Source organism: Dermacentor andersoni, chromosome 1 (assembly GCF_023375885.2).
Source record: "Dermacentor andersoni chromosome 1, qqDerAnde1_hic_scaffold, whole genome shotgun sequence".
Classification (NCBI taxonomy): domain Eukaryota; kingdom Metazoa; phylum Arthropoda; class Arachnida; order Ixodida; family Ixodidae; genus Dermacentor; species Dermacentor andersoni.
Genome location: NC_092814.1, coordinates 60256350 through 60280252, shown reverse-complemented (window position 1 = coordinate 60280252; position 23903 = coordinate 60256350). Strand labels below are relative to the sequence as shown.

Sequence of the window (23903 nt, the reverse complement as noted above, 5' to 3'; positions counted from 1 at the left end):
CGAAACAATAGGAGTGGTGTAACGCAGGGCGTACCAGTTTAGGGCAGAACAAATAGACGCACATAGAGCGACTGTCGACAACCCTCTTCGCTTCCAACGATATCAGTGGCACAAAAAATATTTGATAATTTGCCGCGGGCTGGACATGTCGCCATTTGGCAAAACTTCTGACAGGGCTCATTTGACGAACAATCCCATATACACACGTCACTCGAAGGTTACGACAATCTCACAGACGCTGACAGAAACTTGGAACAGCAGCGTCGCAGCATCCTATAGGTGTCATCTATTGCATCTTATCTGTAGGGTTGGAGCTGGAGCGTAAACGAAAACGCGCTATTTCGCGCGGGAAAAGCCACTATTACCGCTGGGTTGTTAATGACGCTACCAAAGCATTTTCTTTCTTTCTTTTTTTTTGCGTGTACGAATTAGGTACCTAATACACAAATGTGTGTGTTCAACTTTAAATGCACGGAGCGGAGGTGGGATAGCCCCGCCTCCTCCTCCTCTTCCTTCCCATCACTCGCTCTTCTTGTATTCACTGAGCCACTCTATAGAGAAGCCCAATTGTGTAGTCGCAGAGAAGCCACCACAAACGTGCATCTGGTTCCTCCCATTTTGGCTCTGAATAACATTCACTACAGGCTCTGTGTTCTGACGTTGCTCTCACTGAGGAAAGCTTTAGCGCAAGGAGTCCATAAGAATAGATTTCGGGAAACAATACTGGTAACTATACAGCAGCCAAGAAAAATCTAAAGGAACATACCCTGGTAGTGCAGTTTAAACGAAATTTCTTCAGAGGAATTTAGCGCTGCGTCTCAAAGCTTGCAGAGCCCGCGAGATATTCCTCTGTCGTTACGGAGAAACCCAGATACCCCGAGGAAGAAAAAAATAAATAAAAAAGAGTCGGGACGCTGACTTGACTTGGCGAACCGGAAGAGTCCTTTTCAGAGACACGGGTCAAGCGGCGCGCGCACAGAGGGCGAGACGTCCGGCAAGATCGCGGAGTGGGCGCGTGCGGTACGGCGCGTAGCCGAAACAACCAATTAGTGGGCGCCGAGGGACAAAAAGCTGGCACGACAATGGGAGTGCCGCGGCGTGTGTGTATACGGCACCAGAACGAGCCGAGACCATTCAGCCGCGCCGACCGGGTCAACGACTAGCCGTCCCTCCATCTAGCAGGGATATTAGCACACATTTGACACTCCTCTCGTTACGTCACACCCGAGTCAGGCCTGCTTGGACAAAAGAAACGGATAAAAAAAAGTGGTGGCGGCGGAGAAGTGGGGGAGAGAAAAACAAAAAATAAAGAGGACATCGAGCGACGCTTTGGCGGAGCCGCGCGAAAGCGAGACGATTTCGCGTCGGCTTCCGCCGGCGCCACATCACAGTATATTCTCTCTCGCGGCCTGCTCTTCGAAAACCTACTTTCTCGGGCTGTCCCCCCGCCGAGGGGCGAATCGATTTGCTCAGCGGCCACTTTGCGGAAGAAGGCAACACGTTCTTTCTTTCCTTTCCGCAGCCGACGACGGTTAACACGGCGAGCGAGGTCGCTGGCGCGGAGACGATTCCATTTGCTTAGAAATGTCGCGCCCCCTCTCCACGCGCGCTGCTATGCGCGCCTGGGAAGAGGGAACGGCGACAGATTCTCGGCAAACGGGGACGTGGTGCATGTGACGAAGAATTGCGTCACAGACACGAATTGCACACCACCTGCAAGAGGAAGTGCGCACAACCTTGCCCTCGGTTGTGCGATGAAAAATGTCTCGCTTTGTTGGTCGCTGCACTAATAAGATTACCACTCACAAGTTCCAATTCAGTTTTGCTACACGCACAACACAAAAAAAAAAACGCTGTGCAGAAAGCATAAAGGGTGCGTCATAAACTCGTCGGGGTTTCGTAAATGTAACAGCGAGGTCATCCGACACGCGACGTTAATGTTCTGTCATTTTACTCCTTGTCCTCTGACTTTCAGATAGCGCACTAGACTGTGGAACATCGCACTGCGGTCGTGGAGGCCGTATATAGTCTATGAAGGGCGTACATAATCCATTTCAGGTGGATTCAGGGCAAGTCACGTGCAGGGGGATCTGTGCAGCACGACAGTATGTTGTGCAACAATGAAGCTATATGATTGCGACAATCACCTGCTTTGACGGCAGATCGCGGAGCTGTCGTCTGCGTGGACGCCGCCGACTCTTTTCAGACTTCATTAACATGTTGCAGCACGAGGTGCAATATTTAAAAAGGGGTGTCCAAGTAGCAGGTTTATGTGCGTGTCAGCACATATGATTTCGTTCTCAAAACCGTCAGGTGTTTGTGGCGTGTACCATATAAATGCACAAGAAGGTCTTACAAGTTAAAAGACTAAAAGAGCGTGACAGTAGAGGGGTACATGGAGTCACCAACTTTGCGTCCGATAGAGACAGAGTGCTGGAAGTTATGTGCCATCGCTGCTCGTGAACGACCCATCCGAAGGAACGCAGATTGCTCCTATCCTGTCGTACGTATTCTTTGTTCGCGTCTGTTTGGCGTCGTTAATTTCCTGAAATACCCAGATGTTCCGTTAAAGTAAGCGCAACTATTGTGCTTGACAAAGTAGCAACGCAAGTCATAACCATTGCAGGAATTAATTAACAGTGTTAGGATTCTACAGGGTAACGCAGCTAAGCCTCACACCATTACCATCAGGCCAGCACGGATGGCCTGAGGCACTGTATACGAAATATGAAAACCGCGCAAAGTCGCGGAAGTCATCGGCGGGAAGATGGACGCGGAAGTTCTCGGGGACGAGGGTGAAGATATATGCCCCGCTGGGAATAACCGCGGCGTGAAAAATAAAAGCGGCAAGAAGCAAGGCGGCCCAAGGTCGTCCTCCATTCGAAGGCAGGAGCGTCCCAAACGGTCCCCACGCGCCGCGAATCGTCGGGGGCTTCCCCGTGAAAGCGTCACGACGCTGCCTCGCACGGCCGACAGCGCGGTTCGTGACCCATCTGCCGCCGCCGCCGCTGTCTCCGAAGGTCTCGCAATGCCCAGAGATATCTCGGGAATTTTTCTCGGCTTCGCGCTTAAAACCGTTGGTTATTTCAATACGCTAGGTAAGGTCGATGTCTGTAGTCCCACTTTCACCGTCGTATATAGGAGTATAGCGGCAGGTACTCTTAGTGCATGTTTACGTATATATTTAATCACGAGCTCTGGATATTCGCACTCGCGTCCCATCGGACATGACACTAAATCTAATGTTCTGCGCGCATACACACAAGTACCCAGAGGAGAAATAGAAAAATGCGCACATATTCATAGTATAGTGAGCGAGCCAAGCGCACACAAGCAGCTAGCGACGATAGATTTCGCTGTAACAGTCCCCCCCCCCCCCCCCCCTCTTCCTGTCCTATATATTTAGTCAATTGTTCCAGAGCTGGACGTCAAATTCATGAATTGATTTTGCCTGCACTGAGTAATGGCAGTGCAGCCAGAAAGCTCCTCGCTCATAAGTTATCTCTGCCGTTCGCCGGTTGCCTTCGCTAATAATACGCCCAGCATCAAGATTAGCGAAAATTTGCGCTTACGAACAATTCTAGCGTAAAAATTAGAAAAAAAAAATTTTTTTGCGAATATGGGTCCTTGTCAGTTTATATGACGAAGGTTGAATGAATGATATTGGCGCTTTACAGCGCGGCCAAAAAATGTGGCTTTTATGAATACGACCAACAACGCGTAGCTAGATAAAATTTGTCCACCGTAGTGTCGACGTTAAACCATAACACGCAGACGAACGTCGACCCGACAAAGGCCGAAGTGCCACAGCCGGATTCCATCGAACCAGAAAGCCACCGCTGCCACGCATTTCATTCGGCCCCTGCGCAAGAGACCCGAGCCCATGAATGGAGCCTCGCACACGCTGCCCCGGGAGGCTCGGTCGAACGCAACACTTTTTCTCCTGCGGGCGCCGGTGGCCTACTATAGCTTCGGCAAACACACTGGCCCAAAATTCCGCTCCCAGAGGGGCGCGCCCGTGACGCAACAAGCGCGGAGGGCCCGCGTTCGGGGTGGCTGGCGCGGTACGCGAGCACACGAAACAATCCGGCGTAGCAGCGTGAGACCTATTAGCGGCTCGATCAGATGACGGTAAAAGTGCGGGGCCGGCGCACCTTCAATGAGAGATGGGCCGCCTTTATTCCTGGTGTTCTCCCATACGGTGTCGGTAGAAGAAGAAAGGGAAGAAAAGAAAAAAGAAAGAAGGAGCGGTGGGAGAAGAGAGCCGCTGCACTACCGGAGCGATTAGAGAAGAGCGCGCGGCGTACATAGACGCCAGGCGGATACGCCAGCTTCCTCCCCAGATCCTGCTCGCGCCGGCGGCGAGCTCTCCGAGGGGCGCGGCGTTCGTTCCCGTGAGATCGGCCAGGTGGAGAGGGAGAGGGCGCTCGCCTCACGAGAGGAGGAGGGCGACGTCCTTGGCGGCGGAACCCCATTACCGAAAATAACAACACAAGCGGACAAAAACAAGCGACTCGCGCAACACGAAGGGAGGAGGGACGGGACGCACCGAGTTGGGTGAAGACAGCAAGCAAAAAAATACAATAAAAATATTTAGAAAATCGCGTGTCACTTTCGCCGGCGACAGCAGCCGACGCAGCCGGGATTGGGAAACCAGTTTCGGGAGCAGCTGCTGCCTGCATTTGCGTGCAAGCCTTTGAACACCGTGCTCAAGACTCCCGCCTGGGAAACGGGCCCCGCAAACCGGCGCCGCTCCGACGCGCTCGTTCAGCATACGTGTGTGCGTGTCGATGAGATCGGGGAGTGAGGGGTGGCATGCATCCGCGCGCGGGTCACGGGGTCGCACGGAGGACGCAAGAACTCGTTTGGTTGTCGCGCTATCGCTCGGCAAAACAAAGGCAATAAGTGGCAAAACGCCCTTGGGCCTTTCTGTTTGTGAATTTGCGTCATAGTGGTTACCGCTAATCTGACACAGACGCCAAAGGTAAATAAAAGAATTCGTGACCGAATCGCAAGAATAGATCAATGATAATCTGGCCCAATAACACTCAAAAAAAAAAAAAAAAAAAGAACATTGCGACAAGTGCGTCGTTCCTTTCTATTTATGGCCTTCCTAGATGTTGTATACAACTCTACCACTGGAAAACACTGATCGGAGCTCGGGAGAAGTTCATGCGTGAAGTGAGGTCAATCGCTATACGGCGCCGCTCATTCAACGTCTGGAAAGACGCGTGGTGATGTTCTATACGTGAAATTAATGCAGCCGCATTCTAATGCCACTGCCGCAATTACGTCGCGAAAAACCACGCGCGACATTATGTGTGATGACGAAAGACGACGACAAGGACGAGAAATCGTTCTTTCCGCGAGCGCCGTCGCCCGAAGAGCGTCCTCTCGTTGCGTCTCCCTTTTGGCATTTCCCCCACTTTTCTTTTTCCTCTCTCTCTCTCTCTCTCTTTTTTTTTCACGAGGCGTCATTACCAATGCATACGTGCTCTTTCGCCGCGAGACGCATGGATGCCTGGCCCCCGGGCGTTTTTGCCTCCACTCGAGAAAGAGCGAGGATCCTCGGTGGACCACCGCGAGTCTCCAATCCCCCCCCCCCTTCCCGTTCCCCCCTTTTTGCCCCTCTCTTTTATTCAGCTACACGGCGCATTTCCGGTCGTGAATCTCCTTCGCTCGCTTCCCCCGACCACAGCGTTCGGCTTCTACAGCGCGCACTCCACCCTGGAAACGGACGCGCTGCGCCCCTCCTACGCGCTGCGCTTCATGAAGCATCATCCTCCGAGTTACACACTCCAAAGAATCTCTCCTCAAAACGGCTTGTCGTTTCTGAAGTTGACGCCATGCATGACCGCCATTACTGTTGGATATGCGCAGCTTTCAACCTGTGCAGTCCGTTTCAAAGACTCCCAGGCTACACTGCGCGGCAGGCCACCGCAGTTAATCTTCCAAGCGCTCCAACCCTGCGGCAATGTGCGTGTAACCCTTCGTCTTCCGCAGTATCGCAGCGCCAGGGATGACGAACTGCAGGCCCCACCGGTAGCTTTGCTATCGAGAGCGTTGACCTGGGAACGTTTGTGAAGGGGCTGTGCATTTAGACAAAGGTTTCCTTTCATCGGCGTGTGCGTGTGACCTTATAAATCGTCACCTTTTCACACTTTCACGTTCCCGCTACACTTTGGAGCCTGAACGTTACAGTTCTGCAGTTTCGCAAGCGCGACATAACATTTTAACGCACGAGAAATTATCTTTCAGCGTCGATGGTGTTCCACATAAGTTCGCGAACAATTGAATATAATCACTTCTCGCGGTCCTTCGCAAAGTTGAACTGTACACTGAAATGTTGAACTATCGAGACAAATAAATCCCAAATGCGCTATAATAGTAAATTCTGATGCTGTCGATGCGCTGGCACAGGCTGCCACAAACACAAGAAGTCCTTGAGCTCGAAACATTGTCGTCACAAAAAGTAGCCACGCAATTGAACGTGTTAAAGGTAATTTTACTGCTACGTCGTTGCCGATGAGTACAATGCAATATTCATTCCCATGCTGCCAATAAACTCGTTGCCTTGAGGCGTTATCGATATTGAAATTATTCGTGTTTTCTGAACGCGGCGCTACTTAATGTGGTTCCGCCGTAACAGAGGGCGCGTACAACTGATATAGACGAGACGATAAAAGGGAAGGTATGCCCGGGAAACCGCCGCATCAGGCGGAAACGGGTCCCCGCGACAGGAATTGCTCCGGCCATGGCTAGACCGACGTCCAGGGGAGATTACGCCGGTCTGCTGCAGCGCTGCCGAGTCAACATCGGAAAAGAGAATTAAGTGGGCCTCCTCCCTCAGCCTCCGCTCCCGGCCATGGGAAATTTTCGTCGCCCCGTGATAAACATGCCCGGGGTGCAGCGCGGAAACGCGGGAGGGCTGCGCAATCAGGCTGCAACATAACTGCGTTGGGCCGTGAGAGCGCACAGTCGCGCGAGGCAACAACGAAGGAAAACACGAGCACTCCCGTTTAAAGACATTCCTCTTTCCATTTAATTACCTCGAGCAGCCAAAGTGACCGGGTGGTAAGCATTGACGGGTTTCTTGTTCTGCTTTTCACGCGTCGCTGAGTGGTTAACCGCAGGCCAATAAACTGCTGAGAGGTCGCCTCCAGCAGTCCCGTCACCAAACGCACTGCTGACAGCCGTGTCTGAACTGACACATATATGTGGTTGGTGAACCGGCACGCGGAAAGCGCGGACAAGCGGTCCTCCATGAATAGTTACACGGCATACCAAAGCGATCTATGCCACGTGAACGCTTTTAATTGCCCTAACGAGCCGGGTGCTAAATGCGAGTGGCACCGCGCTTCGTGCGACTCCACTTCGAATGTGCTGCTCATAGTCGATTCCCACAGTTACCTTTCCCTCCTTTACTCCTGTCTTTCGTGATAACCGAGTGACATTCGCGTACAAATTGCCACAAGCGCACGCAGCGGGCTCAGGGGAGGCAGTGCTAACAAAAGCAATCTCAGGTGTGCTTGTAATGACTTGTAAGCCACTTGTAACCGTTTGTCACAGGCAACACATGTGCTAAACTTCCAGGACTGACCGGGATTCAGCAAGACGTCTTCGCCGTCGCGCTCTTATCGCGTTATTGCGTAACGCAGCAGAGAGGAAACTCGGGGGGTGAAATCATGACCATGCACCTGTCAAGAGGGTGCGTGTGCAGCTTGCAGGACGTTCCTCCTGTTCCGACACTGCGGTCGCGTGATCGATGACACCGGCGGAAAGGAAGGGAGGGTTCGCCGACGAGGAGCGGTGGCCGATCAGCTCCTGGCGGGCGTCGCGCCACGAAAACCGGTGCCGCCGTAATTAATGACGGCGAGGGCCTGCCGCCCAGTGCGTACGCACATTAGCTGCGCTGCGGTAGCCGCCGATCAGGCTCTCCGCTCCGAAGGTCGGCCGCGAGCGTGACCTCATATAAGCGCGCGCTGCCGATCGCGCCGCTGTAGACGGCAGTCAGACGGGGGCGACCACGTCGTGACGGAAACAAGGCGCGATGGGCCGCTGACCCAAGCTGCGCACGGCCGCCACTTTTCGCTCGGCATGCAGGCAAATCACGAGCGCTTTCGCGCGTCCCCCATACAAGGAGCGCTGCACGCGCACTGGCCGCGGGAACGCCCACGAGGGACCGCTCAACCGCGCGCGTGGCGGCGCGGGTGTAGTATACGTATACGTGAAAATCGGCGCTCGTCTCAATCTTGCCGACCGCAGCAATCACACGGTGCCCAGAGGGGGCGGGAGGCAAAGATGACGCCGGACTCGGTAGTTTTCGTGTCCCACATCCGGCGTTCGAATCCGCACAGCCGTGCATCTGTCCTTCCTGGACCGGTCACTAAAAACGAGGCGAAGGAGGCCGTCTTCGCGACACGCGCGCGATCTAGACCAGAACCGTACCAGGTGACAGCGCGACGGCTCAGAGTTCCACACCCTCCTTCGATGGAGACGTCGCACCGCAACTCGGTCATCGAGGCGACGCGGCGTCTGCCTTTCGCGACAGGCAACGATACGACCATGTGCATGCAGCAGCCTCATCGCGTTTCGCAGGCCAGGCGCGCGCTTCACTGCCGCGACGAGACCCCACGTGGCGCTGCCGGCTACGATCGTCCTATAATCGAGCATCGCTGTACTACTATACTACGCGCTCCCGGCGCCGCTTGTCTCGGAGCAGCGGCCGACGAAAGTACACTCCGCGTTCCCCTCCCCTAGTGCCCGCGATCATACTTCGGCAGCCGTCAGAGAGCAACGAGGCAACTCTCCGCTCTCAATGGGCGGCGGTGGGGAGGCGCGCTGTAGCGCCGTCGGCCGCGAAAGCGCCCGCTAACGGCTTGGCGGCAATTACGCACCGGAATCGCTACACTTCGCCGGCGTATCTGCACCCCGTGATCGGCGCGTTGTGCGCGTAACGACTCTGGTCGTTCAGCACAAACGGCGTGCTGACAAGCACGGAGAGGCAATAAGCGTCGCGTTGATCAGCTTTTGTTTCGGTTTCTTAATCATTTGTGCTCTGCAAACGACGGCTGCGCGTTACGCAATTCCCACTAGCTAAAATTAATGTCAGTCCACTGCGCGTAACAGAACGGGAACCAAGATGCCAAGAGACGTTAGAACACTACAGCATTGAGCAAGCCACGCCTGCAAGACCTGCGTGCTTTCATGAACGAACTATATACGACTTCTATAATAGGAGGCGCCATGCTTACTTGCTCGTATGCACCACATCCCGCCTGCGCCAAAGGCAAACAAGGGCTACAGTTTTGAGTAGCCTTTCTCGCTACATTATGCACTGCGCACGCAAACGTCTTCAGAGCTCGGCACACGATGGAGATGGCATAATGCACTTGTTTTCAAGGCCAACGAGGCAGGAAAGCAAGAGTGCGATGCACGCACGCCAGCGCAGTTTTCCATACATGCAAGGCCGCAAATGTCGCAGGAATATATCAGATATCATTGCATTCGCGCTTCGGCTTTTTATTTTTTCGTCCCGATATTATTGAACGCTGCAGTGTCATTCAAGTGTCACGAAAGTTTCATAGAGCGACGCAGTTCATGCCCTGCATGCGCGTCCGTGTACTCTCGCCGCGTTTGTTTATATACGTGAACCAGACTACAGAGGTCACACAGCACAGATTCATTGCCACCAGGTCAACAGAACTTGTCGTCATCTCAAAACAAGCCAAGTCAAATAGCCGCTCGTGCAATGACAACTGACCCCGACCAACGGTTTCGAGGCCATCTTCTCCTAAACGACGAGTTGTTTAGGAAGAGATATGGGTGTTTGCTTTTAGCTCCACCAAATTTTTTAAAGATTACCTATAGCAGGTAGCACAATTCTAACTCTTTATCTAAATTACTCGATGAGTAATTACTCGATGCATTTGGATCGACACTTTGATAATTAATATCTCGGAACTGGTGCTGTCTAGAGAATTCGTTCCAAGTGAAGACGCGTTACGAACTCAGCGGCTATAATTCTTAGATTGAAATATGTGGCGTAAACTAATTCAGAAGCTAATTAGCGTAATTATGTTAATTATTCAATTGAACATTTTGATTTCTCGTAGAAGTAATGGCCGCTTCATCGAGCTATTTAGATCAAGGGTTAGAACTGTGCTATCTGCCATAAGCAATAAAAAAAATTTGGTGCAGCTAAAAAAAAAAAAGAACACCCTGTATACATATATACGTATACATTCATACATGACAAAGAACAACTACGTCGGCATCAGGTGATACGCAATCGCAGTTCAAAAATTAGCAGAGAAGTAATAATCATGAATTAATAGTCATGAAGCAGCCTGGTTTTGTCATTCCCGTTCGATCTCGCACATGACGTGAAAGCAGGCAGTCTTTACCACCAGCGTCGCTTCTCCCCCACTTGCTATACTCTTCTGTCTGCCACGGTACCAAAATTCATGATGTAAATGGCAAGCTACGTAGACTTATTCATCCACGTAGATAATGTATGTGCAGTAATTTTGCAGGCCGGTTCTGTATACAATTTCGATGTCCGCGGTCCAAATAAACTGCACTCTTTTTCAACATGGACAGCCTAATACAGCAAACCTCTAAGTTGTTGCCGATGGCACCAATACCAAAAGCGAACGATTTCTTTTAAACCTCTCAAACTCATTTACGACATGGATAACGAACGTTTGAAGTAAAGCTAAGCTAACGACAGAAACTCAGCACGTCTAACCAACTGTGCACAGCTTGTCTGTTGGCATAAAACCCGGGTATCTATCTATCTATCTATCTATCTATCTATCTATCTATCTATCTATCTATCTATCTATCTATCTATCTATCTATCTATCTATCTATCTATCTATCTATCTATCTATCTATCTATCTATATATCTATCTATCTGTATGTATGTATATCTATCTATCTATCTATCTATCTATCTATCTATCTATCTATCTATCTATCTATCTATCTATCTATCTATCTATCTATCTATCTATCTATCTATCTATCTATCTATCTATCTATCTATCTAACGGGATCCTTTGTATACAGTGCTGCGCCTGAGCATTGGCAAGCTCATGGCTTACTACTTCCCACTATATGGCACCGCTTGTTTGAAAGAAAGGCGTTGACCGTAGGAAATAAAACAAGTCTATTTTTGTTGTTTTCGCATGAGAAACTCGGCTCTCGCTTCCTGTCAACGGGGTGCGACTAATCCTTGTTGCTGGCAACGACGAGAACGGGCGCTAAAAGAGAGGCAAGGAAGCATGACGCAGGACGTCGGTTCGAGCCGTGCAACGCCGAGTTGCGTGAAGGCAGGAAGACGCGCAGCGCGAGTATATTGCGCCGTTATATATATATATATATATATATATATATATATATATATATATATATATATATATATATATATATATATATACTGGCGCACATCAACAACGCCGGGAAGAGACAAAGCCTTGGGCGAGGGGAAACGAGCGAGCATCAAGGAGGAACAAAAACTCATCCGGAGGGGTGGCCGCTCCTCTTGTCGGCGGCCGCGTATCGCGCGCCGTCCCAGGGCCAATGTCCTGCCCCTGCTGGTGCAGAAGCGCCGAGCACGGCCACTCTTTGCCGAGTGTCAAGCGTGCCGCCGCTGCCTCAATTACGAGCAGACGGCACGAAACACAAGGGCCCCAAATTGCCCTCTTCCTTCCACTCCCCCACCCCGCACCAGAGCGGAGGACGCGGTGCACCGCGGGGCTGCGTCCTTCCAAGGCGTCACCCAGAGTCGCGCGTCGACCGAGAGAAAATATTTGGCCAGGCGGTCAGACAAAAGCGAAACGAATCGGCTAAGCATGGCGGAGAAATGCGAATTAAGGAACGCAGCGAGATCGTCTTTCGCTGTTGTCATGCGACGGATCGCAGGAGGAAAGAATTAACCACCGCGCCTGTGACAAGCTCTACCCATTGCCTTGCCTGCAGCGATGGCTGTGCGAACCAATTACCAAAACTGATGGCTTTCCCGTGTGGTAAACACCATTTTTAGTGCTAACATGATCTGCGCACACTGCGCGAACGGAAACACCTGAAGGCGCCAGGATCAGCTATAGATGAGAGAGAGAGAGAGAGGGATAAAGTGAGGGAGGGAAGGGGAGAGAGAGGCTGCACAGCGTGATATGCACCGTGCACCGTCCTGCGTCCCCTCGCCGACGACGCCATGAACAGAGCATAAATAGGTTCGAACACTCAAAGACTGGGTCAGTTGCGAACACAAATATAGTACAACGGTCGTGAATGATCCCACAATAGATCCGCAGCGAGAGAATCTCCGCAGGCTCCGTCCCGCGCTGTTGCTCTTGCGGATCCGCGCCTCCTCGCGGCCCACCGACGCTAGCGCGCAGCAATGAAACGGTCCCCTGCCCCGCCGACCGACGGACAGGTGCGTCCAGTTGTCGTCGATCCAGGCTGCTGGAAGACAAACATGCTGCCGCTTCGAGGTCATGCGGCTTCTGGCTGCCTCTCGTTCAATAGTGATGTCAGGCAGACGCATGCAGAGGGAAGAACGCCGAGTGTCCCAACCCGCTGAGCAAACCAGCACCTCTATTTCGCAGTTTTAGGCCGTATAAACCCGGACAACTACTGGAATTTACACACGTGATAACTTCCGAAACTGCTGTAGAGCGAGTTTGAAGTGCTACAACCATAAAGTGCTCGGCAAGCGCAGATTAGGAAGGGGTAAAAAAATCTGAGCGTTCTTTTCATATATATCTCAAAGGGAAGGCTGCCACGCGTTGTATTATATATATATATATATATATATATATATATATATATATATATATATATATATGTGTGTGTGTGTGTGTGTGTGTGTGTGTGTGTGTGTGTGTGTGTGTGTGTGTGTGTGTGTGTGTGTGTGTTGTACAGCCGTGACATGCGTTAAAGTAGGGCACAGAGGGAAAAGAAGCAGAGGCCATGCAGTACGGTGCGCGAACTTTGTTGCGAATGAAAACTGTAAATAAAGTAAGTAATAATACAAGGCGGCTCGCGCACCTAACGACATTCAGCGCCGCGGGTCGGATAATGTGTGCGTGTCCGTGTGCCTGCCTGGTCAGCAGCACTCACGAAGGTTCGTCACGGCAAGCACGCCCCGCGGAGTTGTACCACAGCCATAATGTCTATGGCGACGCGCGAGATACACCGGTACAGTCAAAGCAGGGATAGCCGTTTCGGGAGACAACACGCAGCGACAGCTTCCGTAGCGCACAATTTCGGGGCAAATTAAACACGCCTGGGGTAATAGGAGCGCGACGAGGTCAGTCCGCGCGAGAGGTCGTGTTATGGACCTCCGGAAGCTGGAACAGAGCGTATCAATTTCTATACTTGAGCCGCCGGTTATGAACGAAACAAGATGCTCAACAAATATCTTGCTGTTCTCAGCGAATGCGAGCGCTTCCATGAGTTCATCTCGAAACGGGACATGATTAGCGTAGCATGAAGTCAGAAAAAGCTGTTCGTTGTTACAGCGCCAACCTCGGTGCCACAACAAGCGCGTCGTAAACGATGTCAGTTGCGACCAAGGGTCTAACCGCAGTTCTGAAAGTAAAATAACGTAAAATCAGGTACAAGCTTGGGCGCGACAAAATAAAAGGACCGGTGCGTACGTCTCCTACGCTCAAGAAAGGAATGACCGCGGTCAGCCCTCCGATCCTCCCACGCACTGTACCATTCACCGCTTCTGCCTCGAACAGGTATTACATTCAAAACGCGTAGGCTTCGCAGCGGCCTACACCATGCACCTCAGTTCGCCCTTCGCAGCATCAAAGGAAAGAACATTTCCCCATTCCCTCGACTCATTACGAGGTGGCATTCATCCGCGAGTCGTGCCCACGGAGCTTCCAAGGGCTCCTCGATGAGTGAGGCACGCTCGGTCCGCAAATGGCGCTTTCAGTTGAAACTAGAAGTGAGGGGGGGGGGGGGGGGGGGGGCGCTCCGCGGGCGGCGCGACAAGACGGCCTCCAAGTCCCGCTGTCGCCGCAAACAAACGCCGCCGCGGCTGCTCGCGCACCGCAACTGGGCTGCGCATTGGTTGCGCCCAAATCTCCTTGCGCGTCTACATGCGTGCGAGCTAGTGACAAGCGAATGAGACATGGAACTCGTCCAAGACGCGGTGAAAAAAAAGGGCTCGTTCGCAATTGGGCCGGCTCGGCCACCCTCAGGCCGCCCGCGCAGGCGTCTCGCGGTGGCTTTTCCCACGAGACATTTCCTTTTTTTTTTCTTTTTTATGCCCTCCGAGGTGTTTGTACGTACTCGGGACTTCACCGCGTCGGTGAACGCGTTATATGTATAGTGTGACGCGGGGATCGGACAGTAGTGGTCGCAATTAAAACCAGCGCCCGGTGTACACCTCGGGCGTTTTCCAGAGTAGCGCCACTTTCAGGGTCGCCAGCGCGGGCCCACACCTTTTTCTTTTTTTCCCAGAGCAGATCGCGATCTCGAGAAGCGGGAGAGCCCAGAAACTATTTGATTCTGCCCGGTGAAGTCGACTGGAACAGCATCGCCGCTCAGATATAAAACAGTCGAAGGCGCATTTGCGAAGAAAGGGAGTCGTCGCTCTCGGAGATTAACGCATCGCTGAGTGCGTAAAACATATAACTTTTTCTTTTTTTTTTCTTGCAACTGTTACTACGTCACGCGTCAGCTACCCGCAACGCCTGCAGCGATTTATTCCACAGCGCCCAGAGTATACATAATAGGTGCTGTGTACGTGTTTATCATACAGTTGCACATTTCGAGGAAAAGACACACGTTTCCCCGCCGATTAGGCGATCTGCTGAGAGCGCGTCATACCGCTGCAGGTCGCGTTAGAAAGGCGTAGTGAAGTGGGCCCGCATCCACAAAAGAAGTTATTACTTACGCTAGAAATGCTCGTAACAGCAGATTTCTGCCAAGTTTGCAAATTATTCGCGAAGGCGGCCGGAGGCACGAGATCAGTTACGAGAAAAAAGTCGCAATTTCGCCCGAGAGGCGAAGCATCGATTGCGATAGCAAATTAGTGGACAGCTATACGAAGCAAGTATAGTAGATTTACCGGCCGTATAAACTTGTAAACATAATACTAACTAAGTTAACAAGTATGGTGTCACGCGCGCACAAGCAAACATGAACACGTTTCACTCGATGACCGCGGAAACTCGCTACCAAAACCCTGAAGCGAGGAAGTGCGGCAGCAGCAGCGAGCAAACTGACCTTCGCGCTTTCCTCCCACATAAACTCGAAGTAAGCCGCGAAAACACAGTGCACGGCGGACTCTGTACCCGTCGGGCGGGCGCGGACGCCCAGTGGAGAACACCAGCCCCTCCCCCTTCCCCGGAGCCTTGCGCGTGACGGAAGACAGCGCGCTTTCTCCCCCGCTTTCCTCCCTTGCGTGCGCGAGATTGAGCCGCGATCGCCGACCCTCGCACGCTTTCACCCGCACATACTGCATACGACTATTTTATCGCTCTTGGACTTCATACGGAACCTCACGGCGACGGCAGAAACGCGCCTGGAGTGTCCGTATATAATTGCAATATAAAAGAAAAGCGCTGCGAATCCGGCTCCTGAAAACTACATGGGTCATATGTTTTCGTGTCCTTCTCACGGTCCGCATTCGCAAACACCTTCGTATACGCACGAACACAAGAACGATTTCGTAAAAATGAACCAGTCAGTCGCGATAATATATATATATATATATATATATATATATATATATATATATATATATATATATATATATATATATATATGTACGCACAGACCAAGAAAACATTCCTTGCGAACGAAATGCTCTGTAAATCGGGGGAGGGGGCATCTGGGCTCGAATTTCCAAAACAAAGTTCACGCGCTATAGAACTGTTCGTATAAGATATCAGCCAATCGTGACGTTGGCCTTATTATTATTAGCGCAGGCGGCCGACCAATGGCAAACAGTACTTTACGAGCGAAAAGCTTTGTGAATTTGGCCCTTGAATATTCAGTGCATTATATTAAACCCAAATACAAGCATCCATGGGCACCGCTACGGTGAATAAGGAGCCGTATTCACAGAAGTTTTTGTTCGTAAGATTTGTTGTACGGTCACTGGCTCGCCGCGTTCGCTAAGCTATGCTCACTACAGCGATGGCCGAAGCTTGTTTTTATACGAACCGCTCGAGCGCGCACACTACGTCTTCGAAAGTACGTATTTGCACGATTCTACCGCGCCCCCGATTGTAACGTGCAGTTATATTACAGTCGATATATATATATATATATACTTGGTACCGATTCTTCCCGGCACATCAACTAACGAAACCTGAGTCGATGCGTACCGTGTTGAAACTATGTTATGGAGCTCACCAAGGCACACAGACCCACACACAGCTGAATCTTGGAGGATAGCCCCTGTCGAAGTTCGACGACACCTCGTTTTCGCTGTCTACCGACCACAGAGAGTTATCTTCAGTTATAGCTAATGCATTAGAAATTCCTTTGTCGCCGCCAGTTGCGGACACTTGTCTTGGGAACGCCTAACACACGCGACCCTGCCCGGTTGCCCTGTTCTCCTTTCAGAATAATCACCTTACCCTTAAGGCTGCCTGGTAATGGACAGACAGGCAGACAGACAATGAACTTTTGTTGAGGTCCTGAGGGACTAGGAAACGTCTTTTCTTTTTTTCATCCTGCCACTGGACTACCTCCACAAAAGGTGGTTGAGCAGAAGCACGTACTACGACAGGCGTACAGCAAACTGAAAAATGGTGACCGAAAACCAAGGCGTAAAACGGTAAAAGAACAACGTCCGCTCGATGGCAGTATGGCTAGCTACATTGCAATGAGCTTTTTTTTTTCTAAGTAAGTATCCGTTTTTTTCGTGATTGTGAATAGAAATAGTTACAATTGTAACGCACATGCGACTATATCAACGCACTTTTTATTTTAAAGAAAAGGTGGGCGCTAGAATCGTGCAAATATGGTATGTTTGCCATCACGATTGGCCAGCGCCTATTCTTTGAAAACCGATCTAGCGCGCCTAATGCTCCGAGAATATATATGCACCCAGAGTTCCGCATCTTGCTGAACTCTCAGGAACTTCCAGCACAAAGCACGGCGATTGCGCGCTATCTGCACATGGGGGAAATTTAAGTGCGACACCGGCAAAAAAATAAGCGTGAGTCACGCCGGCACGTACGGGCGCCTCCCGCAACCAGTTCCGCCGACTTCTCGTTGTTGCGCTAAGAGACGGAAACAGCTATAGCGTGCTCTTGTACAAGCGTCCGCCGCTTGAATGCGCCGAATGCAAAACGATAAGCGCTTCTGGAAGATAACGATTCATTGCTCGTTCGCCGTCGCTTCATACACACTGACCAATTCCTGTTACGAAATATTTGCCTATATGTACAAGATGTTTCCCGCACATATCATTGACCAGCCTCTGATGATCTTTTGGACTACATGTTCAGCGGGCAAATGACCTCACCATGTCGTTTAAACAGCCAATCCTAATATATCTTCTCTCCTGGATTCGATTCAAGGATTGCGCAGCTGCGAATCGCTGATATACGCACACAATAGCATTAGAGTTTCCTACTAGTGCTGCCCCGCTGAAGTTCATGGAGTCTCCCGAAGAGAGAGAGCGTAACCTCAGCAACCATAACTGCTGTCTCCGTCCATCCAGGACGGTGGCAGTTGCCTTATCTATCTCCCTTTTTTATTCCCGAGCTGTCCGCACGCACATGGCGACGACAGATAAACGAGGCGCCGAAAGGCGCGACCGGCGACTTCAAGGCGGCTGATAACACACGTGCCAAGAGATCCACAGGAAGTACGCGCTGTGATGGGTTCTTGCCCCTGCACTATAGACGCAGCGTGCGATTAGCTGTCAACAAAGGCACAGCAAGAACGGCCGGCGAGGCAATTTACACTGGCATCCCACAACACCGACGTTTGTGCTAAAGTTATACAAACATTCCTCAAGGTCTCGTCCCCTATAGGTTAAATCTAATTTCTCCTTCCAGGTAAAGAAATAAATAAAAATAAATAAATAATGTGCCGAAATCGACGCGTCCATACAGCATTCCCAACTATGCTCCAAGCCACGGAAGGTCTCCAGCAGGGCATGGCTCCTGATCTGTACATTAATAAAATCGTTTTGCTTTAATCTCTCCCGACAGTATTCTTCAGTCTAGACATTTCCTTAGCCCTAACGGGTATTTCTCGCTAACATCGCCAAGCTAAAAGAGCAGATCGCCCGAAATGCTCGTTTCTGTGCAAAACGTCTCGTGCGCGTCCAAGGTTATGTTGATCTGATCTTTTGAATAGCATCCCCACGGTCGCAGGCGAACGGGCCACCGAGACACGCCTTGTGGACGTGCGGACCACACGATCCGCGCTGCATAAAACGCGCGCCGTCGCGAGCTCCGCAAGGGGGGTTGCGAAAGGGCAGCCGTGCCATCCAGCATGCGGGCAATGCGGCACAAGGCGCGCGGAAGCCCATATCCTCAATGATTCGAAACAATCTCTTCCGCGCGGGCTGGCCGGCAAACACAGTTTGCGAAAACAAGGCGCGCGAGACATTAGCGGGCCGGCATCGCGTGCGCTCACAATGATGTGTACGCGCGTTCGCCGGGCGGTCCGATGCACACAAACGACTGCAACGCCTCGGACAAACGGGGTCGCGCGCGCGCGGTAGCCGCAAAGTGCGTAACTGAGCTGCCGAACGGAGCCCCTCACTGAATAAACGACGGGTATCCTCATTGTCCCTTTTGCTTTGTTTTATCCGGACGGCTCCCGCCGAGCGTGAAAGACTTTAACGCCGCGGGGAAACAGCGTGTTGAAAGCGCCATCAAGTTGCTCGGGGACCGCCTCTACGAAACCGCCCGCGGCGTGCCAGGCAAAATGGTAGACTGCACCGGGGTTCACTGGGGGGGGGAACAGTGACGACACCCAATGGCGATAAGTTTGCAGTACAAAGGTTGATACAAAGAAGTTGTGCTTTGTCGGATATGTTTATGCACTCGCCTAACGGGGCCAACCAAGAGACAATTGACGCAGGGATAAAGAAAAACAGGTGTGTGTGTGTGTCTGTGGGCGAAGGGAGGAGGACTGACTCTTGCAGAAGTGGCATGATAATATTAAAACACGAGCCACCGGTACCTGTGTCTTTGTTCGTCAAGGGTCAAGTAATCACGTCCGATGCAGCTTCACTGACAATACCAGGTCGTTGAGGTCAGACGCACTGGCAGCGCCAGCATTCGGCTGCACTCACAAGTGTACCCACGCTAACATAACCATACAGAAACTTGTAGCGCCTCCCGAGAAAAAAACAAAATACGATGGCTCGAATTAGCAATCACCCAGCGTAAGGAAGTGCCACTGGAAGAAGCCAGCCAGCTACGAATGTCCTCTGTATGAACCGCGATCAATTTTCTGAACATTCAATTAATTCAGCACTAAAACACCCCCCCTCCCCACCCACCCATTACAAAAAAAAAAAAAAAAAAAAAAGAAGAGAAGAATGCCTACGTACACACAAGAATACAACACCAGTGTTGTTTTTGTTTCTTGCGATCGCTCCAACAGCGAATTTTCGGACGTGGAAACCCATTAGTCAAGTCGTGGAAATTCACATCTGACTGCAGACGTCGATATGCGATGAGCGAACGACACAGTGGCAATTTTTCGCAGGAAGATATAGGTCTCACCGCCAGCTTGCAAAGCTCGGAAGGAAGGATTCAATAGACCTGGAGCTACAGGTGAAAACGCACGGCGCCACTCTACGTATTCGATGACTGATCTTTAAGCTATAGACTACACTCTACCTTAAACGATAGCGTCAGGAGTAATAATAAATAAATAAATGAACAAACCAAATAAATAAATATAATGGAAAAGAAGTTACAATTGTTTTACTTTACCCTTTTGGCGGAATAGAGATACAAATGTGGTTGCCCGTTTACCGAATCTGCGACGTACACTCGACAATGGTGGTCGAGTAGGTTTTCGTTTCGCAGATGCTTGAAGTGGCATGGACTAAGCTGCACGTTCGCCTTAGTTATAAAATTTTAGGGTAGACGTCTATTTAGTGACTCAACTTTCCAGACTTCGGAGCGTAATAAACGAGAACAATCACTTCATCGCAAAAAAAGAAACAGCGATCGTGAAGCGACGGAAACAAGATAAGAGCTGCATCCTACTCTTTCAAGAAAATTTTCCAACGGAAACTACGGGGCCAACAGCGATTTCGTACTGAGGGCAACAAACGTTGAAGCAACAAGTGGCAGCCTCCGTCCTTGGAGTGCCACCTCCCCTCCCACTGAGGCATTCTCGCTTGGGGAAACCTTCCCAGCCGCCGGCGTGAAAGGTGAAACTCCTCCGCGGCGCCTGCCTGTCGTCCCCTCCCGAACATTAGGGGGAATTGTGGGGACGGGCAGAAGCAAAGGAGGTGATCGCGCCAAAGCAAACACGGCTCCCAGTGCGAGACTAGCAGCTCTAGACAGTTGGAGAAGTCAGTCGACGCTGCCTTTTCGGAGATAAAGAAAGCAGCAACCACGCAGCTCTTTGCTGCTGCCATCAGCGCCGGTTGAGAGACCGCTGCTTCTTTTCATTTCTTCGCTTTTGCCCTTCGGAAAATATACCGATGGCGCATGCTTCGTGTCTTTTTGAGTGCTACAAAATAAACTTGCACGGATGCGAATTAATTTAGATATTTTGAACACTATTTGCTTTGTGCTTAGACGGAACACTGACCGGCGAGAGCTGTGCTGCAGCATTTGCACCAAAATATGAAACGAATGCGAGCTTGCAAGCGTACGAACTAGACCGTCATGAGAAAACTGCAGCATGCACACACACGGGGGTTGAACAGAAAAGCACACGAGATTCTGCCCCGGAGGCGCATCGTTGCGCCTCCAGAGCGCTCGGCACTGACAGCTCAAACGCAGTCCGAAAGCACGTGCGCCGAAGCTATCAAGCCGCAGGGAATCCCGGTGTGTGTTCGCGCACCACCACGGCAAAAATGACGTGCACTGGACACCAAGTGGGGTGCGGCAAACTGACCTTCCTAGGCGGCAGCGCCTCGTGCAGGCTGCTCGTGCTCGATGACCGCGAAGACAGCTGCTCGGCGCCTCCGCTGCCGAAGCTCACGCTGCTGTTGAGGCTCAGCGCATCGTTGGCTTGCGGCTTGATGCAGCGGAACGGAGACAGGGTGGTTGTGGACGAATGCACGTGCTTGAGCATGGTGCAGTCACGACGCGGTTATCCTCCCACCAGTACCGCGGCACTGACGAGGCGACAGCGCGCGAACCGACCTCCCACCAGCGCCAGATCTCACTACGACTGCCGGACGCACGCCGATCGGCGCTCGCTCGGAGGCCGGCCCGGCCCACAGGGGAGCCGCGTCGCGGCGTGACGTCACGGCTGGTAACTTTTCCCATTGGGCAAGGAGACGGCGCGTGCCGGTGACGTCTACGAGCGCTCGCTCGCCTCTGCCAGATGCGTCGGTCGCGCGGACTCCACGCATCGCTCTCACTTCTGCCGGGAAGCACCGACACTGAGCGTGCTGTCATCGCCAGTGGAGAAGGATGACTCAGGAGTGACCAGGAAAACTCGATGGCCCGGCGATGTCTCGATCCATTTCTCGCTTCTCCTCGCTGCGATCGTTACGTGGAGCGCGAGACGCTCAACCTCGGCGGGTCTTTTCTAGAGCCCAAGCCCATAAATATTCCAATCAGCAAGCCGAGGTCGCTGCAGTTCTTCTGTGTTGCTTCATTGTTCTTGTTTTTCTATTTACGATAGTTCGTGACGTAGAGCACCTCGTTGCCCCCACATCGAGTCGTGAACTCTTTTCAACGAAGATGGCCAATTAACGCCGAGTGCAGAAATTTAATGCCGCTTTTTTTTAAAATACCCGGCTGATAACGTTGGAAAATGTACGAGGTTAGAGCCAATGATGCGAAATTGTACAATGCTCTTTCGTTATCCTGTAACTGTTAAAATCAACGACGAGCAAAGTTTAAGCAAATATTGATTTTCAACATAGCGTACGATACACATTCTGCTAAGCCGTTGCCTGTGTGTTCGTCATTGCGAGGCAATCAGTGGAGCTTGTCCAGTGTATACATATTATTCCTGCTCAAGAAATGGGTCGCTTTGGTCGTGCTCACACATTATACAGCCGGTGAAGTGTACACGCGGTTGGTTTATTAACTAATCGATCATAATTAATTAGTCCGTTTTTGGTGCCAATATTAAAGAACCACGTATTAAATTATTTACATACATATTGTGGCTCGTACAGCCGCTCACACAAACCAAAAGCTGAATCCGCTCCAAAATTTTCAGTTTTCAATACTAATGCAATTTACATACATCTTTTACCGACGCCGTCCTACCGCTTACGGGAAGTATTCACGATCATTTCAAAACTTGTTGCGCTGCAATACATAAGGACTACTCAAAGCTTGCTATATCGTATTGCGTCGTCGTCCCTTGCAGTGTTCGCCGTGTCATCCGTGCCACTGCAGCCAAAAAAAAAAAAAAAAACGAATGTTTAGGCAACTTGTCTCTCGCCAGCGAGTTCAAGCGAGAAGCGTTAGTTACATATAAGACGAAGTTATTTCACATTATTTGCGACACAGCTTCGAGGAAAAACTAGCAAGGCGCTTTTTGAGGACCTTCATTCGTATTACTAAAGCCAGCGGCAATATGAAACAAGTTTCTCGACGTTATAAGTGGAAAACTTTCTGCCTTGGAAAATAAAAAAGAAAGAAAGAAAAGGAAAAATAACACTCTTCGCGTTTCGCCCACTTCTAGCCAGCCAAAATTCTATTAACCAATGAAATTCAGTGGTGTGGAAGTGAGCTCGCACGGCAGAATGAGGTTTTATTTGAGGTATCTCGTCATTCCGCGTGTCTCTCTGAGAATAATGGATTGATACAACGTCCCGTGTCTGCCTTCTGTGCATTCAACTTTACGTATACAATCCCAAGAAAAGTGACCTTGCGTATTATTCGTAATTATTATTTTGTTACTTTTACACACCTGGATGTTCGCCAGCAATTTTATCAACCCGCGTATGTATGAATGATTAATAACCTGCCATTGCGTGTGCTATGGGATTAACTTGCCTGACACGGACGCGCCCACAAGCGAATGAAACTGGCTCACGTCAACCTTCGGCGTCACAATTAGCGTGAATTTTCATATAACCTTTGATGGAACGCAAAGCGTTTCAGAGAACATGATAGCTGTTATTCGAAACGTCAAATTAGGCGCAGACAAATCCATTTTCCATGAGAGTATTATTTATTTTCTTTTAGCGACTGTCCAGTGCAACAGCGAGGGGTCAGTTTATCTGTTCTGCTTCTTAAACACGGTCTCTATCCAAAACATGTGAAGAGATCTCACGCCAAATAGCTCCATAATTATCTCGAACTTTTGTAGCCTCAAGAGGTATCGAAACAGTCTGAAGCAACGTAAGAACCGTTATTCGGTGCGTCAGATATAACGCAAACCATGATGCAGGCAATAGTCATCATCACTCTATTATTATTATTATTATTATTATTATTATTATTCACCGAAATACCTTGTGAATGCAACAGTGTAGCTGAGCACAACCCATAAAGATCGTGTTATTCAGCTAAAGTTAACCTACAATCATTAGTCCCGCCCAGGTGGTTAAGTGACTGGTGCAGAGCTGACCCGAGTCCCGGGTTTAATCCCCAGCCGCAGCTTCCGATGGAGTCGAATGCAAGGACGCTTGGTACCGAGCTTTGGGTGGGTCTCCGCGGGAGGCAAAAACGAATCCGGGGCCGCCACTGCGTTGCTTTGGGCCCTTGAGCCCCATAATTGAATATACGATCATAATTTCTTC

General features: G+C 50.8%; 1 protein-coding gene across 2 annotated transcripts in view; it reads right to left on the bottom strand.

Annotated features, from left to right (window-relative positions):
* Nucleotides 1-21384, bottom strand: part of rau (RA domain-containing protein rau) — a 77370-nt gene extending 55986 nt beyond the window's left edge. For both annotated transcript variants that reach the window (XM_050193579.3, XM_050193581.3), the window contains exon 1: nt 21086-21384. In XM_050193579.3, coding sequence (XP_050049536.1) covers nt 21086-21265 — 180 coding nt within the window. In that variant the 5' untranslated portion in view covers nt 21266-21384. The remainder of the gene's footprint in view (nt 1-21085) is intronic.
* Between the last annotated feature and the right edge of the window lie 2519 nt (nt 21385-23903).